The sequence below is a fragment of the Cibotium barometz genome, chromosome 24 (genome assembly GCF_041138505.1).
Source record: "Cibotium barometz isolate CiBa-2024 chromosome 24, ASM4113850v1, whole genome shotgun sequence".
NCBI classification, from domain to species: Eukaryota; Viridiplantae; Streptophyta; class Polypodiopsida; order Cyatheales; family Cibotiaceae; genus Cibotium; species Cibotium barometz.
Window position 1 is genome coordinate 20144554 of NC_141069.1, and position 24182 is coordinate 20168735.

The 24182-nt window shown below is 44.2% G+C and overlaps 1 protein-coding gene and 1 pseudogene across 1 annotated transcript; both read left to right on the forward strand.

Annotated features, from left to right (window-relative positions):
* The first annotated feature begins 1687 nt into the window (after positions 1–1687).
* LOC147624994 (uncharacterized) lies at positions 1688–23803 on the forward strand. The gene is made up of 8 exons (XM_086818217.1): positions 1688–1851; positions 3346–3407; positions 21421–22182; positions 22267–22362; positions 22496–22612; positions 22690–22996; positions 23091–23128; positions 23264–23803. Exons 1-8 carry the CDS (start codon positions 1770–1772, stop codon positions 23366–23368), a joined length of 1569 nt encoding a protein of 522 aa, XP_086674343.1. The 5' UTR covers positions 1688–1769; the 3' UTR covers positions 23369–23803.
* Positions 17904–18746, forward strand: LOC147624995 (uncharacterized; annotated as a pseudogene).
* Positions 23804–24182: the final 379 nt, after the last annotated feature.

The window sequence follows — 24182 nt, forward strand, 5'->3', positions numbered from 1 at the left end:
AAGTCTCCTTTGTTTACAATAGGTTTAGGCATACCTGGATCATCAGAAATATGTTTATTTTTGGACTTATCCTCTTGCTCGAGAGAGAAATCTTGATCATATGCAAAGACCAAAAACAATAGAATGTTTTAGAAAAAACCTTGTTATTTAAGTCGGTGATCCTCATGCTTCCATTGTCCACCCTACTTTTGCGCTTGCTTTCCCTTGCTGCACCTCCTTGAGTAGTGCTTGTTGTTACCAACTACTTGAGCCTGCCGCCATTGCACTACTAGCGAGCACCTCCACTCTACTAGCAAGTACCTTTACTAGTGTGCATGCTTGCCCTGGTTGCACGTACTTGAGAGGATAGTGCCTATTGCTAACTACTTGAGCTTGTTATGACCTATCTATTATTATCTATATGCGCCTACCTTGTACCATGCATTTTCATTGCACTACTTGGTGTCAATGAATGCGACGTCTACATTCATCGCCTATATTGCACTACCTTGTGCTGTGTGAATGCGGCATATATATTGCACCATTGATGTGCTACCATGTAGCACAGCAACACGTTGCATGGGCTACCTATTGTTTTGGCCTTAGAAGGCCCCATTTCCCTTAGACTCACCACCCATGAAAGCTTGGGGAGGCTAATTATAAGCGTTGCTGCCATGGTTTATCCCCACTTGTGCTTGCATAAATCCTTGGCTCTCCCTTGCCTTAGCTTGCCACCGCGATGAGAAGAAGAAGCAATTATTATGGCGAGAAGAAGAAGCCACTCTTGTACACCACGTCTTGGATTTAATCGATTTACCATCATTTGTGTGTGCGTTTGAGGGTACAAGAAAAAACCAAGGGAGGGAGGGTCACCATGTTTTAATGGTTTAATCCATTAAACAAGGAATATTCTTGGTATAAACCACAACAGTCAACGTTTTACAAAAAAATAGGTGAGACTAAAAAATAGCTAAATCTTATTAAAACTTAACGTTTACAAAAATAGTTAACCCGTCATCCCCTCTCTCTCTCTTGACATCGCTAATCTGTTTTCTCTTTCAAGAGAGTGAAGTCCTTTGTAGCCTCTCTCTATCTTGCATGCTAGTTTTATCATATATATTGCATCTTGCATATGCCATCACAATTACCTCTCTCTTACATATGTCATCACAATTACCTCTCCCCTTTTCTCTCTCACATGGCCATCATGACTTTGCCCCCGCCCCCCCCTCTCTCTCTCTCTCTCTCTCTCATCTTCTATAGATCATGTACCATTATAGCCACTCTTAGTCTGGAGTGAATCTATACGATTTTTCTAGAAAACTTTTCCTACACAATGGTGCAAATTTCATCTACGTATGATCTCAGTCTAGGAAGCTAAGACTTTATGTAGCAATTAGTAGAGGTGCATTGCAAATTAACAAATAATACAATTGAGCTATTTTTGATAGAAAAAGGGAAGTTTGCAACCAGGGCAGTAGCTCAGTTGGTAGAAAAGGACGCATATTATCCCAGAGGTCCGGGGTTCGATCCTAGTTGACTACGGTGCATGTACACCCTTGTACAAATTGCTGACTGTGGGGGGTGTGAGTTGTACACACAAGCTGGGTGTAAATATCTATTTTTTTTGTTAATTTCTCAAGCCTTCCTATTTTTTTTAAATAAAAGGTATAACAGGTGGCATTAATGCGCACATGGGAAGGAAGCCGGGCGTCCAAAGTGAATTGAGCCTATTTGGTGTGAAACAGGCCTCGTAGCATTTTTGTAACCACAGCTATAGCTATCCTTGGATGGCCAAACTGCACGCGGACGTGATGGCAGTGGACGTTGGCTCTTTCAAGCTCGCCTCCAGGCATCCAATCGCCACCTTGGGTATGCTTTTTCTGGTTAATCGCTCTAATCTTACCCTACACAGAGATTAGCTGCAAAAACAACCTTTCAATAAGTAAATTTTTCTACATGCTTTCCTGTATGGATACTGCTGTTTCTATGTAAGACCAATTCCTCCTGCCATTTTGGGATCCCCATTTTGGTGCCAAAGCACAACGCAGACAATTCAAAGGATCCAGACATGCATCTCATCAGCCGACCATAGGCTTAAAGTTTTTGAACCACCTTCAAGACAGGCTGTGGACCCAGTTGGGGACGAGGTAGCTTCTTCCAAATGGACGATGCAAGGATTTCAGCACTCTACAATGCCCTCAAAGTGCAGCTGTAGCACAGTTATGTCACACTCAACAAGAGCGGCACATGCCGCGACATACCATGACGCATGCTGGGAAACATACCACGCGTGATACGAGACATGCTGCGCTAAACAAGGGGGTGGCAGGATCCGGATATAAGGGACCAATGCCTCTTGCACAGCCCTAAACCTCATTTGAGCAGAAATCATCAGCCTCTTAAAGTGCACATCCAGCCTAGATCATACACAAAAAACATCATTTGTACTCTAAAACAAGTTACAGCCTCGAACAATGTGTGCTTCAGTACCAAAATTAGGTCAAATCAACAAAGATCTTCAATATTGCAGAGATATCTGCAGCTTTGAGGAGAAAAACCAGCTAACACTATTCTATTCCTGGCTTAGTTATACACTAAGAGCACATAGAAGTACTTGATTACATATATAACCTTGTATTTCAGCATTCTCATGTCATTTGTCAGACCCTTTCGCTTTTCAGGGGTGGAATGAGGATGAATATTGTAGGCCCTTTAAAAATGTGATTGAACTCTCTAATGTGTTGATACTAGGTGAAAAAGGGCCCCTTGGGCACGTTGGTTAGCACATGCTTAGGCTGCCCAGAACTCTTCTAAACCTGTCCATTTCTACACCATGCTGGTTTACTACTGATTTTTTTTCCCTAATGCAATAGACCTTAGAGGAGTGTTGAAGCCCACACTCCAACCCTTTGTTCAAAGTTAAGCAGGAGAGGATGTCACATGCATCAGGGCTTAGATGTATGTGATATGTCTTGTATAGGCTAGAGAGAGGCCATTATACAATAATAGGGACATGGCAAATGACTGTATAAACACGTAGGTATGCACTAGGAGAGAATAGGTGCATACCTGTGATGGGAGATTCTGATCATCCAGCCTCTCTCTCAACCCTCAGCCTCATTTACCAGAAATTATCAGGCGATTGGAGTGCCACAACAGGCCCTGTTATAACCTATGTACAAATCTCCTAGGCAATCTAGAAACCGATTTTCTTGTACTCGGTTTTTGTTTGGAGTTCCTGATGTTCTGATTATCGCTCATTGTTTCTACATAATATCTAGGATCTGAATCTGGCATTTATTTTCTTTTTATTCTATATAAAAAATGGTATGCTAAGATACTTTTTTTTCTACCTTTTATCAGGTTGTCCTGGAGGTTGTAATTATAAAAGCCATCTAGCAGCCAAAATAGTTTCCATGGTGCAGGTATCATAATCAAATAACATCAATTATCATGATGGATTCTGGCTTATCCCTTCACATGGAATCTAAGATTGCATGGTTTTGTTGCTTTTAAAATAGGGATTACTTTAATGATAAAACCTCTCCACAAGCTTTGGTTCATTGCTCCAGCAGATTTCTTTCTGTTCATGTGTGTTGGATTTTTGATAGCATAGCAGGCGTAAAGTGTGCAGTTTTATACCACTTGCAAGGGTTAACTATATCTTTTTGGCACTCTCATAGGGCTAAAAGTATTGATTTACTGATTACTCTATCCACATGACTCGAAACCTACAAAACAAAGCCAAATAACGTGAAGGGGGTGCGGGCCTGACTCACCACCCAACCTTCAGAGCCGTGGGCAAAACCCACAAGTCTTGGTTGACCCCACTGAGCCACGAGCTGAACTAACTTGCAAGACACACCGACCAGTCTCTACCCCGTGACGTCCCATACCGCCATGGAGCTACCCTCGTGGGCCTTGAGACTGCTGCTAGCCTCGGTTGCATGAAGTAGGTGCACGTCTGCACTAGATCCAAGCTCCCTGACCATAGAGCTCTCACAAAGACTCGCGAGACTCTATGAACCTTGCAACTTGTAACATTTCTTGCGTATCTTGTAAAAAATTATGCGCTGCATCATATTGAAGTCCTGAAAATCCCACGGTAACAGGTGATCTAGATTGAAAACTGTACATAAGCATAAAAGGACTAAAACCTGTACTCGTATGCTTAGTATTGTTATATGTAAATTCTAACATAGGAAGATAATCCTCCCATGAACAAGGTCTTTTGGAGACATGCACGAAGCATATCCTCCAAAGTTTGATTCACCCTTTCAGTATGGCCATCAGATTGAGGATGATCTGAGGAACTCAAATTCAAAGTTGTTTCCAACTTCTCAAAAACAAGCCTCCAAAAGTCACTTGTAAACTTAGGAGTCCCTATCATTGACTATGTCTTGTGATAAACCGTACAGTCTAAACAATTGCTCGATAAATTGCCTTGCTGATTGTGTAGCTGCAGTCTTCTGTGTAGATAAAAATCTAGCCATTTTTGTCAATCGGTCTATCACAACCCAAATAGAATCATGGCCTTGACGTATTCTTGGCAATCCAGTAATAAAATCCATGGAAATATTTTCCCACTTATTACCTGGGATTTGCAAAGGATGCAACATCCCAGCTTGTCTAAAGCGTTCAGCTTTATTTGCTTGACAAATCTGACACTTGAGGACATAATCTTCTACATACCCTTTTATCTTTGGCCAATAAAAAGTGCATTTCACTAAAGCTAATGTCCTGTGTATCCCAGGGTGTCCAGCAGAAGGGGTGTCGTGACACTCCTTAAGAATCTTGGACCTAATGTCTAGGACTTGTGGTACACAAATTTTGTTATTACAGAACAGTAAACCATTCCGAATCATCCACTAGCCTCCCGCAGCCTGAATGGTAGGCTGCTCAGTCACTGAGTCTTAGTCAATCAATGAGCTTCCGTCCTGGATCCTCTGCCAATATGGACCAAAATAACTATCATTCTTGCAAAGCCCTCTCAATGACTGAAGTAAGTCAGTAGAAATCTCGGTGAACGACAAAGTATTCACCTCTCTGATTCGACTAAGTGCATTTGCTACACTATTCATGGACCCCTTTCGATAACGGATTTCAAAATCAAAATCTTGCATTAACTCAACCCATCGAGCTTTTCTTCCTCTCAAATCATCAACATCACACAAATACTTGATTGACTGATGATCAGTCATTATCACAAACTTGGAGCCATATAAATAATGTCTCCAAACCTTGAGAGCGTGAATGACAGCATAAAGCTCCTTCTCAAGGGTTGGCCAACAAGATTAAGAGTCGTCCAGCTCTCGACTCTCGAAAGCAACAGGTCTATCATCTTGGAATAGAGCAGTCCTGATCGCATAGTCACTCGCGTCAGTCTCAAGAACATAAGGCTGACTAGGATCGGATAGTGCTAAGGTAGGTGCTTCCTTGACTTTATCTTTCAAAAGTCTGAAGGCCATATCCAAATCATTATTCCAAGAGATAGGCTGATTCGACTTACGTCCATGACCTTTCAACAAGTTGATCATCAGTAGTGTGAGCTAAGAGTACTCCCGCACAGATTTCCGAAGAAAAATAACAAAACTGAGAAAAGAACGAGGTTGTCTCACTGTTTGCGGTATCGGCTAGGCGAAAACCTTCTGAATTCGGTCATAGTCAATGCTCAACCCGTTTCTTGTGATCTTGTGTCCCAAGTAAATGATTTCTGTCATAAAAAACTCACATTTACTTAATTTAGCATACAGTTGATTCTGTGTGAGGTGTCTAACGTGATCCTCAACAGTACGACTATATACTAAAATATTGTCTAGGAACACAACCACGAACTTTCTTAAATGTTCACGAAAAAGATTGTTCATCATTTGCTGGAAAGTGGCTGGAGCATTAGTTAACCCAAAAGGTAATACGAGAAACTCGTAATGGCCATATCTAGTCCGAAAGGTGGTTCTTTCGACGTGCCTTTCATGAATACGTATCTGGTGATAGCCAGTATGTAAATCTATCTTTGTGAAATACTTCGCTCTGACTAAACGGTCAATCAGGTCATGTGATCTAGGGAGAGGATAGCGGTTCTTAATTGTCAGTTTGTTTAGTCTCTTGTAATCTACACACATTCTCCAGGTGTTGTCCTTCTTTCTCCTAAGTAACACAGGCGCACCCCAAGGTGATTTACTTAGACGGATCTGGCCCATTCTTAAATAATATACGAGTTGTTTGGCCAACTCATCTTCCTCAACCTTGCTCATCCTGTAAGGTGGAATGCTAACAGGTTGAGCACCAAGGATCAGATCTATACGATGATCCACTGCCCTTTCGGGTGGTAAGCCCGATGGCAGCTCCTTAGGAAATACATCTTGAAACGAATCAAGTAACTTCTTTAAGCACTCCAAAATATCTTCGTAGTCTTGAATCTGGACCGGTAGCTTCTTTACCTTTTGATCCCATACTTGCCGACCCGCAGGTAGGCGTACCTCGTAGATATGATCGCTAGGTGTTGTGTCCAGACCCAATTTTTGCACAAGTTTGTAATTAACAAAGTTGTGTGAGCTTCTAGGGTTCAGAAGAATGTGGATTCTATGGCCATTCACTTCTCCATAAACTCGGAGAAGATCATGCAAGCCAAAAACTTTAGAGTTGAACATATAATCAGAGCATGAACTAGGGCGAGAAAGTATAGTAAATTAAGTACCTGTCAAAGACAACTGGTTGGCTGCTTTCGTCTTGGGTCTTGTGTTGGTCTTTGCACCCTTCTTTGGGCACTCATTACGCATGTCTTTTTTCTTCGCAGATGAAGCAACGTCCCTCCGTCTTGAGCTTCAAAGCCTTGAGGAGACGGTTTTTCTTTGCTGGAGAATTCTTCGAAGGTTGGTCCGAAGACTTTTCTTCAGTCGTGCTAGCCATCGGTGTGGAGAACTTTCTTTTGTGCTTGTTCCCCTTCTCGGTCACGAGTTTGGTTTTGGAAGAGACCATCGTATCGTCATAAATACGAGCAGAATGAATGGCCTCGTCCAAAGTTTTGCATTTGTTGTTTTTGACCGATAAACGGTACGAGTCAAACCTGCTTTGAAGAAACCTAAAAGAGTAGTAGAATCCATCTTCGTAGCTTTCATCAACAAGTCTCTAAATTTTTGGAGGTAGACCTCATAAGTGAGGTTCTGCGAGGTCATGGTCAAATTGGCAAATTGAGCAATGATATCGTAGTCATCCTCCTTCTTAAGGAATTCTTTCTTGAAGACTTCTTCAAACTGTGCCCAGGTTGTTGGTTTAGGTTTGAGTTCTTTCCACCAAAGCAAGCTTTGCCCGAGAGGAAACCTGCTGTTAATTGAATCTTTTGGCCATCGTCATATGGATGAAACTGGAAGTGGACCTGCCACTGATGTAGCCATGTGTCCACAGTCTCCTTGGTACACTGCTTGTGCTCGCCCCAAACTGTTCCGGAGTAATGTTGGGGCCTAAAGCAGATGCCAAGGTATCCATGCCCGAGAGAGTAGATAGGGTAGTGGTCAATAAAGAGATGGAATTCTGTAAAGCTTGCATCTGCACAGCGATTTGTGCCTGACGCTCCGAGAAAGAAGCTTCGAAAGTAACTTTAAACTCCTGAAAATCAGATTTAGTCACGAAATCTTCGAAAACATCACCATCGATGGCCTTTGTATGTTAGAAGTCATCTCCTGTCTTTACTGAGACACCAGGGCCTTTGTTGTGGGTGTGCCCGCCCTTGTAGGTGTTCTCATTTTTCCTCACTCCCCGTATTTTTCCCCATATTTTTCCCATTTATCTGTGGCTTGGGGGGCAGTCGTGAGCTGGCAGGCGCTTTTTCCTCTGGCCGACTGTACCCGACTTATGTACAGTGCTGGCCAACTCAAGTTGTGTTGGCCGACTGGCCCTTGTAGCTCGTCGTGGAGGACTAGACCCTGTCAGCTGCCTTTGGAGCAGGCCGACTGCTGCCTGGGGTCCATATATAATGGACCCCCACACCTCTTGCCATTTTATCTTGATCATTCCGGGATCTTGTGTATATAGAGCAGAGTTACATGCCTATCTCTCTCCTTCTCTTGTGCTGTCTATTTTCTGCACTCTACTTGCTCTTGTGTTCTTAGATTTGGTTATCATCTCCGCTGCGTATTCTGACATGGTATCAAAGCCCTAGGCTCTTGATAGATCTTGGGAGTTGTGTGAGCAAGAGGGGGACTGTTTGGGAAGAGAAGAAGCAAGAGGACGGCGGGCTGATTTGCTGGACAGCCACTTACAGGTGTAAGTTTTTTTTCCCACCCACCCACCCTTTTCAGCTACATCCCCGCAATGGCAGATTTATTAGAGATGGCTGAGAAGCATGTGAAGATCCCAACACTCCCCACGTTCCCGGTGGATCGTCAGTTGGACGGGAACAATTACGGCATATGGAAGGTTATGATGGAATCTGTTCTGGAGTCATATGACCTTGCTGATTTCATCGTTGTTGGGGTTCCACGGCCGGAAGCAGAGGAAGGGGAGTTACCGTCAACCAGAAAGGACCGCGAGGCACATGCACAGTTGTTGGGGTTCCACGGCCGGAAGCAGAGGAAGGGGAGTTACCGTCAACCAGAAAGGACCGCGAGGCACAGGCACAGTTGTGGGATCGTGTCAATGCCAGGGTCCGTTCATTTATCTTCCTCAATTGTACACCGCAGGTAATCAATCATGTAAAGCATATGACGCTGGCCAGAGGTATATGGCAGCATTTGGCTTCTCTTTACAACAGGGTATCGCCCATGAAGAGGATTTTCTTGGAAGTACAAATGCGGGTTATGAGCCCTGCAAAGTCGTCGACGATGCGGGAGCATGTTAACAAGCTGCACGCTCTTCAGTAGGAAGTTCTTTAGGCTGGGAAGGAGATATCATCGGAGGACATGGCCATAACGCTGCTGTCGCATTTGCCCTCCAAGTACTCATCATTTTACTTGTCTTTGATTACCAGTGGCAGGCTCAGCACCATCACATGGGAGGAGCTTGTGCCCATGGTCTTGGACCAGGAGGAAAGATTCTCGAACCCTCCACAAGGCGGAGGTTCGGAGGCCTTAATTGGCCAACAGTCGAAAGGCCATAGTAACCCTGCAAAGGGAAGGCTTCAACGAAGAAGTCTTATGAGCAGATGTCCGATGCTGACCGTGAGAAAGTGAAGGTAGAGAGGACGTGTAATGATTGTGGCGAGAGGCCACTATTGGAGGCAGTGTCCCAAGTGGAAGACCGAGAAGGGTGAAGACTTCTCAACAGCAATCGTGAAGACTCCAGCATTTGTGCACCTGGAGGTGACGAACATCGATGTTTCATTTTCTTCAGGTAGGGAGGAGATTGGAGGACTCGCTGCTACGGATACTATGGAGTGGATTCTAGACAGTGGTGCTTCCAGGCACATGACTCCTTCCCATTCAGATTTACAGAATCTCTATTCTGGTCACATTCTTACTGGGGATACATCCACTATCCCAGTTCACAGTGAGGGCAGGTTGGAGATAGTTCCCGATGGCAGAGGGGGGGAAGCATTCCTCCCAGGTGTTGTATGTTCCGTCACTTGGTTTTCATCTGTTGTCAGTGCATCAGGTTTGCAAGACTGGCGTACGGGTGGAGTTTGATGAGTATTTTGTTGCTCTCCGGGACAAGGCAACAGGCCAGGTAGTGTGGGAAGGCGGAGTGTACAAACTTTCAGCACTCTCTCTCCTAGGTCCTTAGTTTTGTGATGAGTAGCAGTCTGGTAGTGGCCACAAAGTGTGGATACGCTGCAGGTGCAGGCTTTCCCTAGACCAGATGGAGGATAGCTTGCTAGTTGATGGAAGCAGTTGGCAGGAACTTTCCAGTACTGATGTTGGTGGTTCTTGTGTTCGTCAGTCAGAGGAAACTTTATAGGTGACCTATAGTTCTTTCCATGGGGACCTCTTGGAAAGCTAGGCAGGTGACAGTTGATTACTTGCAGAAGGAGGTGGTTGTTGCACATTCTCAAGGCTTTGTGGTTCCGGATTCAGAGGGGGTGGTTGACAGGTTTCAGAAGGCCTTGCGTGGTCTTCAACAGGTTTCCAGGACTTGGCTTTCCACTGTAACAGGTGTTGATCCTTGTGAGCAGTGTGATGCCTCTTTGACTCGGAAGTAGAATGGTTCATTGATTTGGTTGATGGATATGAGATTGGACGGGAGCTTCCTGATGAGGGTGTTGAGCTCGTGTTTGCAGATGACTCTTTGGGAGACAGGATTGTGTATCTTGTGGTTTCTGCAGCATGCGAAGGATCATGGACTGTTTTACACAGGAGGGGGATTGATGAATGGAGTCCGACTCCACGATTGGAGTGACTCAGATTGGGGAGGAGATCCAGACACGAGGAGATCTACTTCAAGCCCAGGAGCAGTTTTATGGAGTAGTAAGAGGTAGTCATCTTTTGCCTTGTCGTCGACAGAGGCAGAGTATCGGGTTGCTTGTGATGCTGCTTGTGAGCTGGTGAGGTTGCAGAGGTTGCATGGCAGGATTGGGCTTCCACTGGAGGAACGCACGGTCATCCAGAGGCACTTTGTTCGTGAAAAGATTGTTGCTGATGACACCTTGCTAGAGTTCTGTTCAACGGAGGACAGTACGGTGGACCTCTTCACGAAGTCGCTATCTCAGGCTTTGCTCAGGTGGCACCCCGCTCCCTGTGGTTGGTTTCACAGCCAAGAGCTGAGAGGGGGTGTTAGAAGTCATCTCCTGTCTTTACTGAGACACCAGGGCTTTTGTTGTGGGTGTGCCCGCCCTTGTAGGTGTTGTTCCCTTTTTTTCCTCACTCCCCGTATTTTTCCCCATATTTTTCCCATTTATTTGTGGCTTGGGGGGCAGTCGTGAGCTGGCAGGCGCTTTTTCCTCTGGCCGACTCAAGTTGTGCTGGTTGACTAGCCCTTGTAGCTGGTCGTGGAGGACTGGACCCTGTCGGCTGCCTCTGGAGCAGGCCGATTGCTGCCTGGGGTCCATATATAATGGACCCCCACACCCCTTGCCATTTTATCTTGTATCATTCCGGGATCTTGTTTACATAGAGCAGAGTTACACCCCTATCTCTCTCCTTCTCTTGTGCTGTCTATTTTCTGCACTCTACTTGCTCTTGTGTTCTCAGATTTGGTTATCATCTCCACTGCGTATTCTGACACGGTAGCCGGTAGGTCTTCCTGTTCGGGAATGGGTTACATCTCCGATTCTTGGGTCGACATCTTGAAGAAGGCAAGTGAGAAAAAAAAATCTTGGCTAGAAGCAAGGAAAAGTGCTATAAAGCTTGAGGAGATGTGTGGCAAGAAGCCTAATTTAGGTGTATTTTATAGGCCTCCCCCAAAAGCATGTGTGTTTATGTGTTTTTTTTTTCTAAAAAAAACATGCTAGAGGGCTTTTATAAAAGCCACACATAAGGCTTATAAAAACCACTCTAAAAAACACATTGGCCACACATAAAAACCATGATTGTTAAAAAACCATGTAAGGTGTGTAAAAAAATATGGTGCTTTTAGGTGGTTTCGAAAACACACTTCAGGAGTGAAATGTGTATCTTGAAGCTTTAGTGAAAAGAAGAGTGCACAAGACTTCTTCTTACAGGGGTTATTGACATGGGAGGCTCAATTGAGCCCAAAAGCATATCAGAACGAGAGCGATTATGTAGATGAAGCTTGGATTGAAGGGAGCACCAGGTTTATTTCTCATAGGAGTCATAAATATAGAGGACATATTTCTTCAAATTAACAGAGAATTTTGAGTTGCAGCGTTTTTAGGTCCAGAAATAAAAGAGTCCTTTGCATTTTTAAGTGTCAGCAAATGTTTAGAGTGTCAAGTGGGTGGCAACATCAACTAGTTACAACACATATCCAGCAGACCTAGTCTATGTGTTTACCACATTGGTGGATAACGATATCTCGGCAAAAAACGTGGGACCTTTCAACTCTTATCTTATTATGGTCCCAACCATCTGCAGGTAACACCAGCGAGATCTTTGGCGTGATGTAGTGTCAAGTGGGTGGCAACACCAACAAGTTACAACACATATCCAGCAGACCTAGTCTATGAGTTTACCACATTAGTGATAGATGATGTGGCTAGTGGGCCAAAAGTTCTTGAAGTATCAAAAGTTTTAGCCTTAATGTCTTAAGGACAACCCTCAACACAATCAACAATGTGGACTGTTTGGATTTTGCATTCAACTGATTTCATTTGCATATTGTACTTGGCAACTCGGTGATGGAAGATCAGCTACAAGTTTGCACTAGAAAAACTTCTTTTGGCAATAGATAGCTTAAAGAGCTTCATCCACACAAAACCCTAGCACCGGGTCTGAGTCGTAGGCACTTTTTTCTGAAATGAATGTCCCTCCTTTGAGTGAGTTCTGGACTGGTATGTGGCACGAAATGCTGCTGAGTTCTGCGATTCAAGGACTTAGGGGCTGGAGTGGCTGAATGCTTTTTAAAAGGGGAACAGCCTCCTTAGATAAGGGATCTTCCCATCCCCATCCCCATGTCCCCCTTTTTCCCACTCTCTTGCAAGGTATTTGCTTTACAATCATGAGAATGAGAGGTACAATGCAAAAGATTGGCTGAAATCTGAATATAGTCACGTCACCCTTTCTGTGCAATTTGAGGCCAAAAAGAGAGTAGTAAGTCCATTCTTTACTTCCGAATCTGCAGGTACGTTTGCTGAAGTGAAAGTCTTGAAGATCTCCCTTCTTTTGACTGAGTTTTGGGGCCGGTATGGGGCAGGATTGTGATGCTGAGTTCTGCTATTTAAGAAGTATGGCAATAGCATCACTGACAAGTGCTTTAATAGTAGAAAGCTGAGCCATTAAGCTCTTCATTTTGTTCAAATGAGATGCAAAAGGTTCTTCAACTTTCATTTGTAACTCATAGAACTGAACCTCAAGGCTTATCTTGGAATTTTTATCTTGTGCACCGAAGAGCTTGTCTAGATCGTTCCATGCATCTAGAGAGCTTGTTGCACTAGTAACATGATGGATGCAGTTATCATCTAGACCAAGTGCAATGATAGCTAGAGCCGTGTCATCTTTTGCCATCCATGATGCTTCACCTTGCCACTCTCCTGCACCAGGATCCTTAGGGGCCGGGACGTGGTGCTCTGAATTTTGGGGGCCGGAATCCCCCCCTCTCCTGATGAGGAGATGAGCTGGGAACTAGGGAGGGGGGCACTGGTGGCGCTCTCCTGGACTGATAGTGTGGTGACAAGCTCTAGCAAGGTGTCCCATGTGCCAGCAAATGAAGCATTGGCCGAGGAGGCCGAAGTACTCAACTCTCTGCAAAATAGGAGCTCCCCGGAAGAACTCTCTGCAAAATAGGAGCTCCCCGGAAGCAAGGAAGTGATATGACATGAGGAATTCACTCTGGAGAGGCTATGCAAATGTGAAGAGAGGGAATACCTACCGTTTGAGCTAGAACCGAAGCGGCGGTTGGGGGGGATTCCATCAATCTTCTAATACCACCACCTATCATAGGAGGAGGGGAAGATATTCCATCTTGAGGCTAGGAAAGTAACTATCACGGGAAAGCTTGAGATACTAGCCAGAGGGTTGGATGATGGGTCGAAGCCATGGTGCCACCTTGCAAAGAATGCCTGGGCCATACGCAATGCGATGGAGCTCAGTTGTGTGACTTTATCTGATGCTACAGGCGAATCAAACTCGACGTACTAGTGTCCATATCCCAAAGGATGAATATCAGTGATCTTTCTGAGCTCCCCGATCAGGCTTGCCTGCAAAAGATCCCTAAGTTGTCCGTGCCAGACGGCCACCCAAAATCTTGCAGACCAAGGTGGAGGCCTATAGGGAGGCGATTGTGGAAGGGAGAAGCTGGAGGTCTCTTCACAAAAGGAAAAGGCAAGGGACGGTGGCCTAGGTTGGGGATGATTGAGTGGCTCCTAGGACTCGGGGATCATTCCATTTGTTAATGTGGAAGATAGTCAGGACCATTTTTGGAACCAGTTGCTCTTCCGTGATGATTTAGTCTATGTACTGGAGTGTGCTGAGAAGTATGAGAGAGAGCTCTTATAATTGTCATGATGCTCCTACCACAGGTCATCCCCGGAGATTCGATGGACTTGTGTTTTTTTGATCATCCTCAGTCCGATGGGTAGACGGAGAGGGTGGGATCAGGTTTTGGAGATTTATGCTTTGTGCATACAGCTCTAGGCGACCATTTTATTGGGAGAGTTGTGCATCTCAGTGTTATGAGGTTTACCCTATTTGTTTGGTATTTTATCTATTTTTCTCCTATTTTAGGGTGTCTTGAGCAGTCAGCCAGCTCTTCTTGGAGCCGGCCAACCTCCTTGCTTCACTATAGAAGGGGCCTCTCACATTCACTTGTAATCATCCATTCCCTTGCACATTGTTCAACATCTCTTGCTGGCTATTGCCATTGTAAAGCCTATTGCTATTATAAAAGGTGATCTTGTCCACAAGCTCTCTCTATTCTCTCTTGTTCAGTTTATGCTTCCGCCTGAGCATTCTCCAACATGGTATCACTCGCATAGGTTCAAGCTGCTCCATCCTTCTGCAAACTGCTCGCCATCTTCTACTTTGTTGTGCGTTTTGCTTCCATAGCTTCTCCGACTGCAAATCAATCTCCTACAGTGGCTGCATTTCAGTCTTCAGATCAGTCTTAGAGAGCTGAGATTTGTGTTCTTTGTTGCTGTGGATAGGCTCCGCCGTATACGAACAAGGATGACAAGTTGAAAGGACCCAACTAAGCCCATTGGAAGCTGCAAATGGGGATCTGGTTCATCCACAAGGGTTTGTGGGATATTGTTTAGGGCAGTGAGAAGAAGCCTGAGCGTCCTCAGAACTCTAGGCGGTGGACTCAAGATCAAGAGGATGAATTCCTTGCAGAATTACAAGACTGGGAGAATCGGGATTCGAAGGCACATTCAGTGCTTGTGCGGACCATCACAAAGGAGGTCTCACCGGCCGTGCAAACTCTCACCAGTGCTCACAGGTATGGTCTAAATTGGAGGATCTCTTTGCTTGAGATTCGTCGATGAGGGTAGTTATCTTGCAAGGGCAACTCTATGGTTTGTTATTCCTTGCAGGCAGTTCTATGCAGTCGTTCCTTATGAAGGCCAAGGTTATCCATGACCAGTTACTGGCAATGGGTGCTACTTTGTCCTCTGCTCAGCTGGCTACACTTGTCCTCACCAAGCTTCCCCGAGACTATGATGTGATTTCTCGATCTTTGAGGTGCCAAGTCACATCCACTTTGTTGGATTTTGATGATCTTAGCTCCCTACTCTTGGATGAAGAGTCCGTCCTCGTTTCTCAAGGTAAGATAAAGGTGTCTCTGAAGAGTTTTGATCAGGCACTTACTTCAGTTCAAAAGAAAGGTCGGAGTCGTTGCTTCTCTTGTGGGAAGAGAGGACATCTGTCCAAGGATTGTTTGTCCAAGAAGAAGGACAAGACCAAGGGCAAGTCTTCATCTTAGAAAAAGGGCAAAGACATGACACACGACAGTGATACAGATTCTTCTAGTACCACTTCTAGGGCTCCTAGGGTGCTTCCGGCTTAGGAAGACCCAGATGGTGTACTTCTCTAGTATACATGTAGTTCCCCCCATGTGCTTCAAGCCTGAGGAGGCTTGTGGGCGAGAGAGGGGACTGATTGCAGCTCCACTTATTGGTGCATGGGAACCGTGATTCGAAGTTCCAAGCATTAGACATCTGGCAGGACATGGTTATCTTTTGTGTAGTTGAGATTATGAACTGGATCTGTTCCGAGTTCATTGCTCGAGGCTTTTGGAACGTGATGTGTTTTCCCTCGTGGTGGGGATTATGGGTGCGGTGTGTCATCTATTCTTGGAGTTCACTGCACACTTGTGTGGGAATTCATAGCCAAGCAAAGTTCCTTTTGCTGTTCGTGGTGGCATTTTGTTTGGAGGAAATAGGTTGGCGAGTGCTCTCTCCAAGGTGATTCCAGTATTCACGGTGTAGGAGGGTCCATGGTTGCTTCTTCATTAACTTATCTTTTTCAGACTCTTGCACACTATGAGCTGCAGAGGGGGTGTTAGAATTGTGCATCTCAGTGTTATGAGGTTTACCTTATTTGTTGGGTATTTTATCTATTTTTCTCCTATTTTAGGATGTCTTGAGCAGTCGGCCAGCTCTTCCTGGAGCCGGCGAGTCTCCTTGCTTTACTATAAAAGGGGCCTCTCGTATTCACTTGTAATCATCCATTCCCTTGCACATTGTTCAACATCTCTTGCTGGCTATTGCCATTGTAAAGCCTATTGCTATTATAAAAGGTGATCATGTCCACAAGCTCTCTCTACTCTCTCTCTCTCGTTCAGTTTATGCTTCCGCCTGTGCATTCTCCAACAAGTTTGCCTATGGCATATGGTTCTGGCAATATAGAATATGTTTGGTAGGAGTCGGGTTAAAGTCCGGATTCTCAGACTTTGGTAGCTTGAAGGAGACATAGTTGTGGTGCCTAGCAGGGAGTCTTTGAGCTAGAGGTATGATATCCCCTATAGGTAGGAGGATTTACCAGATCCTAGAAAGGATGGGTATTATGTTGCAGCTAGCAGAGATATGTCTCAGTGATTTCAGGTTTCCAATTCCATGAGAAGTTGGAGGATTGAAGGATGGTTTATGTTCTTCAAGGACCTCAGAAGGTTTTGTTTTTTTTTCTTGTTCCCGTAGTCGTATGTTGGAGGAACAACAACTTTAGTTGAGCTGGTTCCTGGATATATGGCTGTGTGGATTTGAAAGACACATCTAAACCTGATTTTGGAGACAGTTGATGCAGGTAGCTGGGTTCTCCTTCATTTATTTCCAAGTGTGGAAATGTGTCCTAAGTGGGGAGAAATGTTATGTACCTAGCACTAACCCTTGGGGTTAGAGACTAATCCAACAGGGTTAGGGGAGCCCTAGGACTAGAAAAAGTAGGCGGATTTAGGTGGCTAGGGTTCAGATTTAATAAATCCAAGGTTATTGGCTATTTATGATTGAATTGTTATTTGTAGTAGCAATAAGCTCTATATAAGTGAGTCTTGGGTTATTATTGATTCATTATGGTTTGGACTTGGACCAAGAGGCTTGCTTCTGCCATGGACATGGTGGATCATGAGTAGTCTTGCCAAGGGTCCTTGTGGGCAGGCGCTGGTGGTATGGGACACTAGGGCTGATTAGCATGGACTCATGGGAGTGGAACCTTAGTCCTTGCCTCAAGGGAGGTTTGTGGACGTGAACCTACGGTTGGGTGGTGAGCTTGCCTGCATCCCTTTTATTTGGTTCCTCTAATCTTGTTTATGCGTGTGTATTAGGTGATCCTTGCGAGGAGTCCCTCACATGAACCCCTCCTCCCCCCCAAACCACCCACCAGCTCACCCTCTTGGTTCCCCTGTAACTCGCCCAGGAAGTGCGGGAGTGGGTGTGCATCGCTTTGACCATGGGCACAATTAAACATTTCGGCATTTAATCACAGCCATTAAAGAATCCACAAAGCTGAAAATAAAAGTTGCACAACTGACACTACATAGAGGCCGGAATGTGCTGATCCCCCCCCTTGGAGTATTTCATTATCCAAGGAGAAATATAACATGTACAAGCTTTGAGGGCCTTACTCTCCCCATGGGAGATGTCGGATTATCCATATACAATCATAACCTGTCCTTCATCCGATATAGCTATCCAACATGTCCTTCCATAGGCGATCTACAAAACGTCTCACATTACAAAGTTTGTGAAGAAAGACAGGACAAGTATTAGTAGAAATAAGGTGTTTCATAAAATCAAACTCATAAGCAAGAAAGACGGCACAACTGGTACCCATGGGAATACCAATTGCTTGCTTAAATAAAGAGTTGCCTAAGGATAATATAAAGGTTATCTAGGATAAAATCTAACCGAGTACAAATGTCATCTTTGTCTACAATTTTGGTGAATCTTTTCTCTCTTATCTACATCTTGATAAAAAGTAAATATCAAGATGTAGATAAGAGAAAGAAAAGATTCACCAAAATTGTAGACAAAGATGACATTTGTACTCGGTTAGATTTTCTCCTAGATAACCTTTATATATCCTTAGGTGACTCTTTATTTAAGCAAGCAATTGGTATTCCCATGGGTACCAATTGTGCCGTCTTTCTTGCTAATTTTTATCTTTTTACTTATGAGTTTGATTTTATGAAACGCCTTATTTCTGCTAATTCTTGTCTTGTCTTTCTTCACAAACTTTGTAATGTGAGACGTTTTGTAGATGACCTCTTCGTTCCCGACATTCCTTCCTTTTAAGAGTTTTTGTATATCAGTCCAAATTCCTTAGGTGGAGAGATCTATCCCTAGGAATTTTGCGAACTTAACCGCACCTCGAATAGCGATAGTTGTGCTTTTTTAGACCTTAAGATCACTCAATCATCTTCAGGCTTCATAGTAGATATTTATGACAAACGCTTACAACGTGAATATGCTAATTTAAAGATCATTCGGATGCCACTCTTTTCTTTCAATATTTCTGATTCAGCTAAGTATGGTGTTATCTACTCTCAACTTTTTAGATTCTCTCGTCTTTGCTCTGCTAAATTTGCCTTTATCTCTCAATCATGTCATCTTATTTTGTTGCTTATCGAAAAAGGTTATAGTTTCAATAAGATTTTGAAAAAGGTTTGTTCTTTCATGAATCGTAGTAAGTTTATCTTTGGTATTTCAGCTTTTGGAATGTTTAAAATGATAAGGAGAAAGTTTTATAGAAGTGGGGAGCTGAAAAGCCCACTTAATTCATAATTCAATGCTCTTTTTCGAAAAAGTGGCTTGTTCTAGCTTAGAGTAGGGTTTGTTGTTTTAACTTAGAGTAGGCCTTGTTTAGTCTTTTCTTTCTCGCTCTAGCTCAATATAGACTTAGTTTGGTTCTTTCCTATGTTTTGTGATTGTTTGTTGTTATACCTAGAGCAGACTTTGAGTGCTAGTCTCTATAACGGCTGAGTATGCCCATCACCTCCGGAGAATGATAGAAACTCAGTTCACTGGTTTTATAAAGCATGTTCTTTTGGACTAACCTGCACCTACTCTTGGGCACTGATGACGTGAGTAGGGATGTCATAGCTTATTGTCCACGCTATGCATGATAGAGTTGATGAACCTACACTTCATGTTCGGACAAACATTGGAGTTAATGGTTACACTTTTGAGTCGAAGTCTTTTTTAAAGTTTAGCTTAATGTTTGGTTCTGTTAACCAGCCCATGTGGCTCATTCATGAGCTCATAAACCTGTATAACAGCCTGTATGTCACATCCATGAATGCCAAAACCTGTAAACCAGCCCATGTGGCTCATCCATGAGCACATAAACTAGTATATCAGCCGGTATATCACATAAACTAGTATATCAGCCTGTATATCACATAACACCAGCAATTTCAGCAAGCTTTAGGACTGTTTTCCTGAAAAACAGCCATCCAGGGTGTGCAAGATGGTGTAGAGTAGTGAAAATCATCTTCCCCAAGCTGGATATGGCTATGGTGGGCTTAGAAATGAAGAGAAATGGAGAAAAATCAGAGTTTTCAGCCTCCAAAACTTGCTTGAAGCTCAAACTCACCCAAGAGATAACTCTCTCATGTTCAAATAAGCAAGAAAATGCTACAATGCCATGTGTAGAGCTGAATTGACAAGTGTGAGGACACTCGTCTCACTTTTATCCTCTTATCTGCCACATGTCCGAAATCCAAAGGCCAAAAAATTCCACAATCTTTAGCTCTAAAAATATCCCAGATGATAGCTAATTTCACATCGGCGCTTTGGCAATACTCGATCTTTGTCGAATTTCGGAGGTAATGACGCGAACGGAAATTCCATCGGAGATTGCCAAAAATAGCAACTTTTCCTATTATTTAGGAGATGATCTCTTTGTGCTCCACCACATGAGAAATACATGGAAGCACCATGTAGAAGCCTGTTTCATTGCTTGATCTCCCCCAAATCCTCAAGAGTTCGCCATACATACTTTCCACTTGACATTTGAGCTCCAAAACCCATTTCTGTGTCCAAGAAACCGTCTCGAGTGCACGGACCATGCTATGAACACTTGGTCCTGTGTACTGGATAATCCCCCATTCCCAAAGCTTGTACATTCTTGATCTTTTGGGCATCCAAAGCCCATCCACACACATGAATTTTGGAGATGCCCAAAATGACGACACCCCCCGCCCCCCCCTCCACACACACAAACACAGAGGCACACACACACGCACAAAGGGCTGTAGAACTGCTTAATTCAGGTCCCAAATATGCACTTTACCATGCTGAGATTGTTAGCATTCATGGTGCCAAGAGTAGAGCATATGCAAAGAGAGAGATGGAGGTTCAAGCCATGGCTAGTTGGTGCAAAGAGAGAGAGAGAGAGAGAGAGAGAGAGAGAGAGAGAGAGAGGCAATAGCAGACAAGAGAGAGAGATTGCACAACTCAAATGATGCTCAATGTATTAGAACCACCCAAGTACATGCTTTTATAGGCATCAATCCTTATCTTTTGACCAAAACCAAGTAAGGACAGCTCTCACCCAAAGAGGGTGTTCACACCAACTAACTCCGAAATACCCAACAAACCCACCCGCCCCGCACCCCGCCCCCGCCAAGTGATGCTTGACAAACCTTCGTTAGTCACAGTGGTATGGACTCTAAACTGCAATCATGTGATACAAAAGAACAGAGTGTTGCCAACACCTGAACTCTCATGTTGAGCCTAATATAAGAGAGCTTGACGACTATTCATCAGTCTATCAAGACAACCCCCCCTTGCTCTCAGAAGGGGTAAACAGGGAATGATGGAGCATTACAAAAAAGGAAACACCGGGGCAGAGAACCCATGGCACACAAAAAACAGGAAAAAAGATAATTTTGGAAGTAAAAAAACTTTCCCTCGAACGTATGTCAATGAAGAGTAGTCTCTTTCGACGAAGTTTCCATGCCAGTGCCGATGCAGATTTTGTTGCAGAAGGCAGCAGCAATAGATGCGGCGATCTAGGCGGCCACCGCCATGCAGTGGTCGGTGGCGATGGTATGCCCATGCCTCCGGGCAGCCTTCCGTAGGTGTGTGCCCCTGGACATATCTGTGTGCATTCCCAAACCCTACAGTTACTCAGGTCTCTGCACCTTTATCAAATAGGGCTCACAAACTGCCAACACTCACCTAATCATCAAAATATCCTCCAATAGTATGATACATGTTTATATGTTGGTGAATCAGGATGATGTGTCTGCCAGAAACTTTATATGATGATTTATATATGAAAATTTAAATGCCAAGGTGGACATGATCTTATGGATAAAAATGTTGAGTAGAATGTCCTGGCAGGTTATTCTTACCATGCATGATACTATGATAGAGAGCTTGTAATCTTTTTATTCAGTTTTGTAATACCAATTTTGAAAGAATGCTAATGAAAACCCACTTTCTTTCCTTTACAGGTAGATTCATCATATCCCTTTCCTGAAAGGAATGGACCTTATGCTCTGCCGCACTACCAGTATCAGCGACTTCAAGTCCCAAGCAGGGGTCAAAGTGCCAGAGTTGGTTGTGCCCATCAAGGTTTCTTTGGTTCAAAGAGGCAGTGCCATGGAGCAAGAAGAGAATCTTGTAGGGTTTGGGTATCTTCTTTAAAAACGGTTGTCTGTAGAATGCAGGATGGGCAGGTCTCTGAACAGGAGAGAGAGGAAGCACGCTGGCTGAGAGAAGAAAAGAGATGGCTCCGGGAGGAGGAAAGGTGGCTTCGGGAGGAGGCTCGATGGGATGCTGAGCGCAAGGCTTTGTTAGAACAATCCCTTGCTCTTCAAGAAGAGATCAAGGTCTTAAAACGAGAGCTTGCCCAGTTGGACAGCCAAGTAAAAGATGAGAAGGTGAAAGATGGGGCCATTTCTGATCTTATTGTCAGCTTGTCAAGCCTTCTGCAGTCTCTGAACATGGCTAGTGCACTTCGAACCGATGGTCGAGAGTTGTCCTCAATTCCAGCTCAGATTTCAAGCTCTGCATCTTTGGCCACGGATATCAGTGCTGCTTTAGGTGATGCATCTTTTGGAATACCTACCACAAGCATTGGAGTGGGCATACCTGTGGGCCAATCTTCTATCTTGGAGTCGAAAGGTGCTTCAACAATGACCTCAAGTAGCTATGGGAGAAATAAGAGGACCTTGAAAAGGGGTGCAGAGGGTGATGATGTGAAGGCTATGCAAGTAAGTTACTCACTGTTACTTTCATCTTCTTTCTAAATCTTGAACAAGGAGAGGAAGAGTATGCTAAGAGTTTTGGCTACACAGGATGCCCTTGCGAAGCTAGGATTCTATTCTGGGGAAGATGATATGGAGTACTCCACCTTCTCAAGTGGTACGGATAGAGCCGTCAGATCGTGGCAAGTAAGCTTGTGAGCTGAGATGGTGGATTGCATAAAGTGAGAAGTTGTTTTACCTCAGTTGGCCATTGAAATTCATGAGTGGTGCTGTCAATAAAGGTCGAAGAATGTTCATCATGTTGATGTGGCGTGGACAGGCAACACTTGGGACATCAGAAGACGGTATTGTTACAACAGAGCTGCTGGTAAAACTATTGGGAGAGGAGACCCCAATTGTAGCTGAGAAGAAAAAGACAGCTAGCTCATCTTCTCAGGTATAAAATCTTTATTCTCTTTGATTAAAGAAGGAATTATGATCAAAGACTATGAACAAAGGCGATATAATGTGCAGGATGGAACCACCACCTCTGCAAAAGCCACAGTACCCCCATCCACCACTGGAGTGAAGGGTCCTGGTGTGAAGGTGCAAGGGTCAGCTGCTCCAGGTGCTAAAGCACAAGCTTCAGTGTTCCCTGAGAAGCCAGGGAGCACATTTGTGGAGGTCTCTCAAAAGCGTGTGTATCTTCTCGGAGAAAATCGATGGGAAGAGCCGGACCGGCTACTCAGCAAGAATGGCCCGGCTGCTGCTGCTGCCACCTCGGTGGTGGTGGGTGAGAAATGCTTCTCTTGCAAGGGTCAAGGCGATATGATGTGCACAGGTTTTCTCTTCTTCATACTGCATTGTGTTGTTGAACCTGGTTAGTGTAACTTCTGATCATGTACTGATGGATTTATATATAATTTTCCCTGCAGAATGCGAGGGCACTGGGGAGTTGAATGTTGAGGAGCAGGTAAGCAGTCTCAGGGCCTTTTTTGAGATTGCCATTTACACAGCCCGCCCTTTAGATGTGGTGTAGGTTAGTTATTTGATTTGATTATGTTTCTTAAGGTTTACTGAAGGCTGATACGAGGCATGTTTTGGACAGTTCTTGGACTGGGCAGAAGAAGGTGCCAAATGCCCTTACTGTGAAGGTAAAGGGGTTCTTAACTGTGATGTATGTGATGGAAAGGGAGTGCGAGTTCCTTCTTAGGCTCCGCTTCTTCTAGATAATCATGATGAGGTATGTGAGACACATTGATTATGCAGCTTATGCTATATATATTGAACGCTGCTCAATTTTCTGAAGTAACCAGTCTGGTACAAGACAAAGCAGAGCCAAACTTCGTTTGATTGGCTAAATATCATACGAGTGTATGCTCTTGATGTAATATCATATCTCTTACGTGAACCTCTTCAAGCACTAGATGATTTGCCCTACTTCCCATGGTAAAATGGCAATTACCATAATCAAGATTATGACAAATGCCCGAGTTTACATCCTTCTTTAGGAAGCTAATGTAATGGCTTATGATTATGGCAGTGTAGTTTAGAGTTCATTAGCTTTCATGCATGCTAGTCAGTAACCTGCACTCTGCTGCAAAGCGAGTTTATTATAAGTTTGTTTTTCAAGCCGCAATTGCTGAAAGGGGCTTTAAATCACCAAGGCAAACTGAACTCATAAAAGAAGTTGCAAATGCACCACAGCTAATCCTGTGAATACCAACATGGTATCAGAGGAAAGGTGACCATGCTTCAAACACAAGTTCACTTCTGCGTTTTTTCTCTTGTGCATCTAACACACACTCAGTGTGTTCCTCAACTGCACCTTTGCCGCGTTGATCAGCCCCTTGTCCACCTGCTCTGCCAGGAGTTCTGTTCTCGATGACCCGCTCTCTGTCAGACTCTGCCGAAGCTGTTCTCGATGACCCGCTCTCCGTCAGACTCTGCCGAAGTTGTCTCCCCTCTTGCTGGCCGATCCCTCTCCTCTTGCTGGCCGATGCCGCCCACTGCTCCCTGCACCCTTG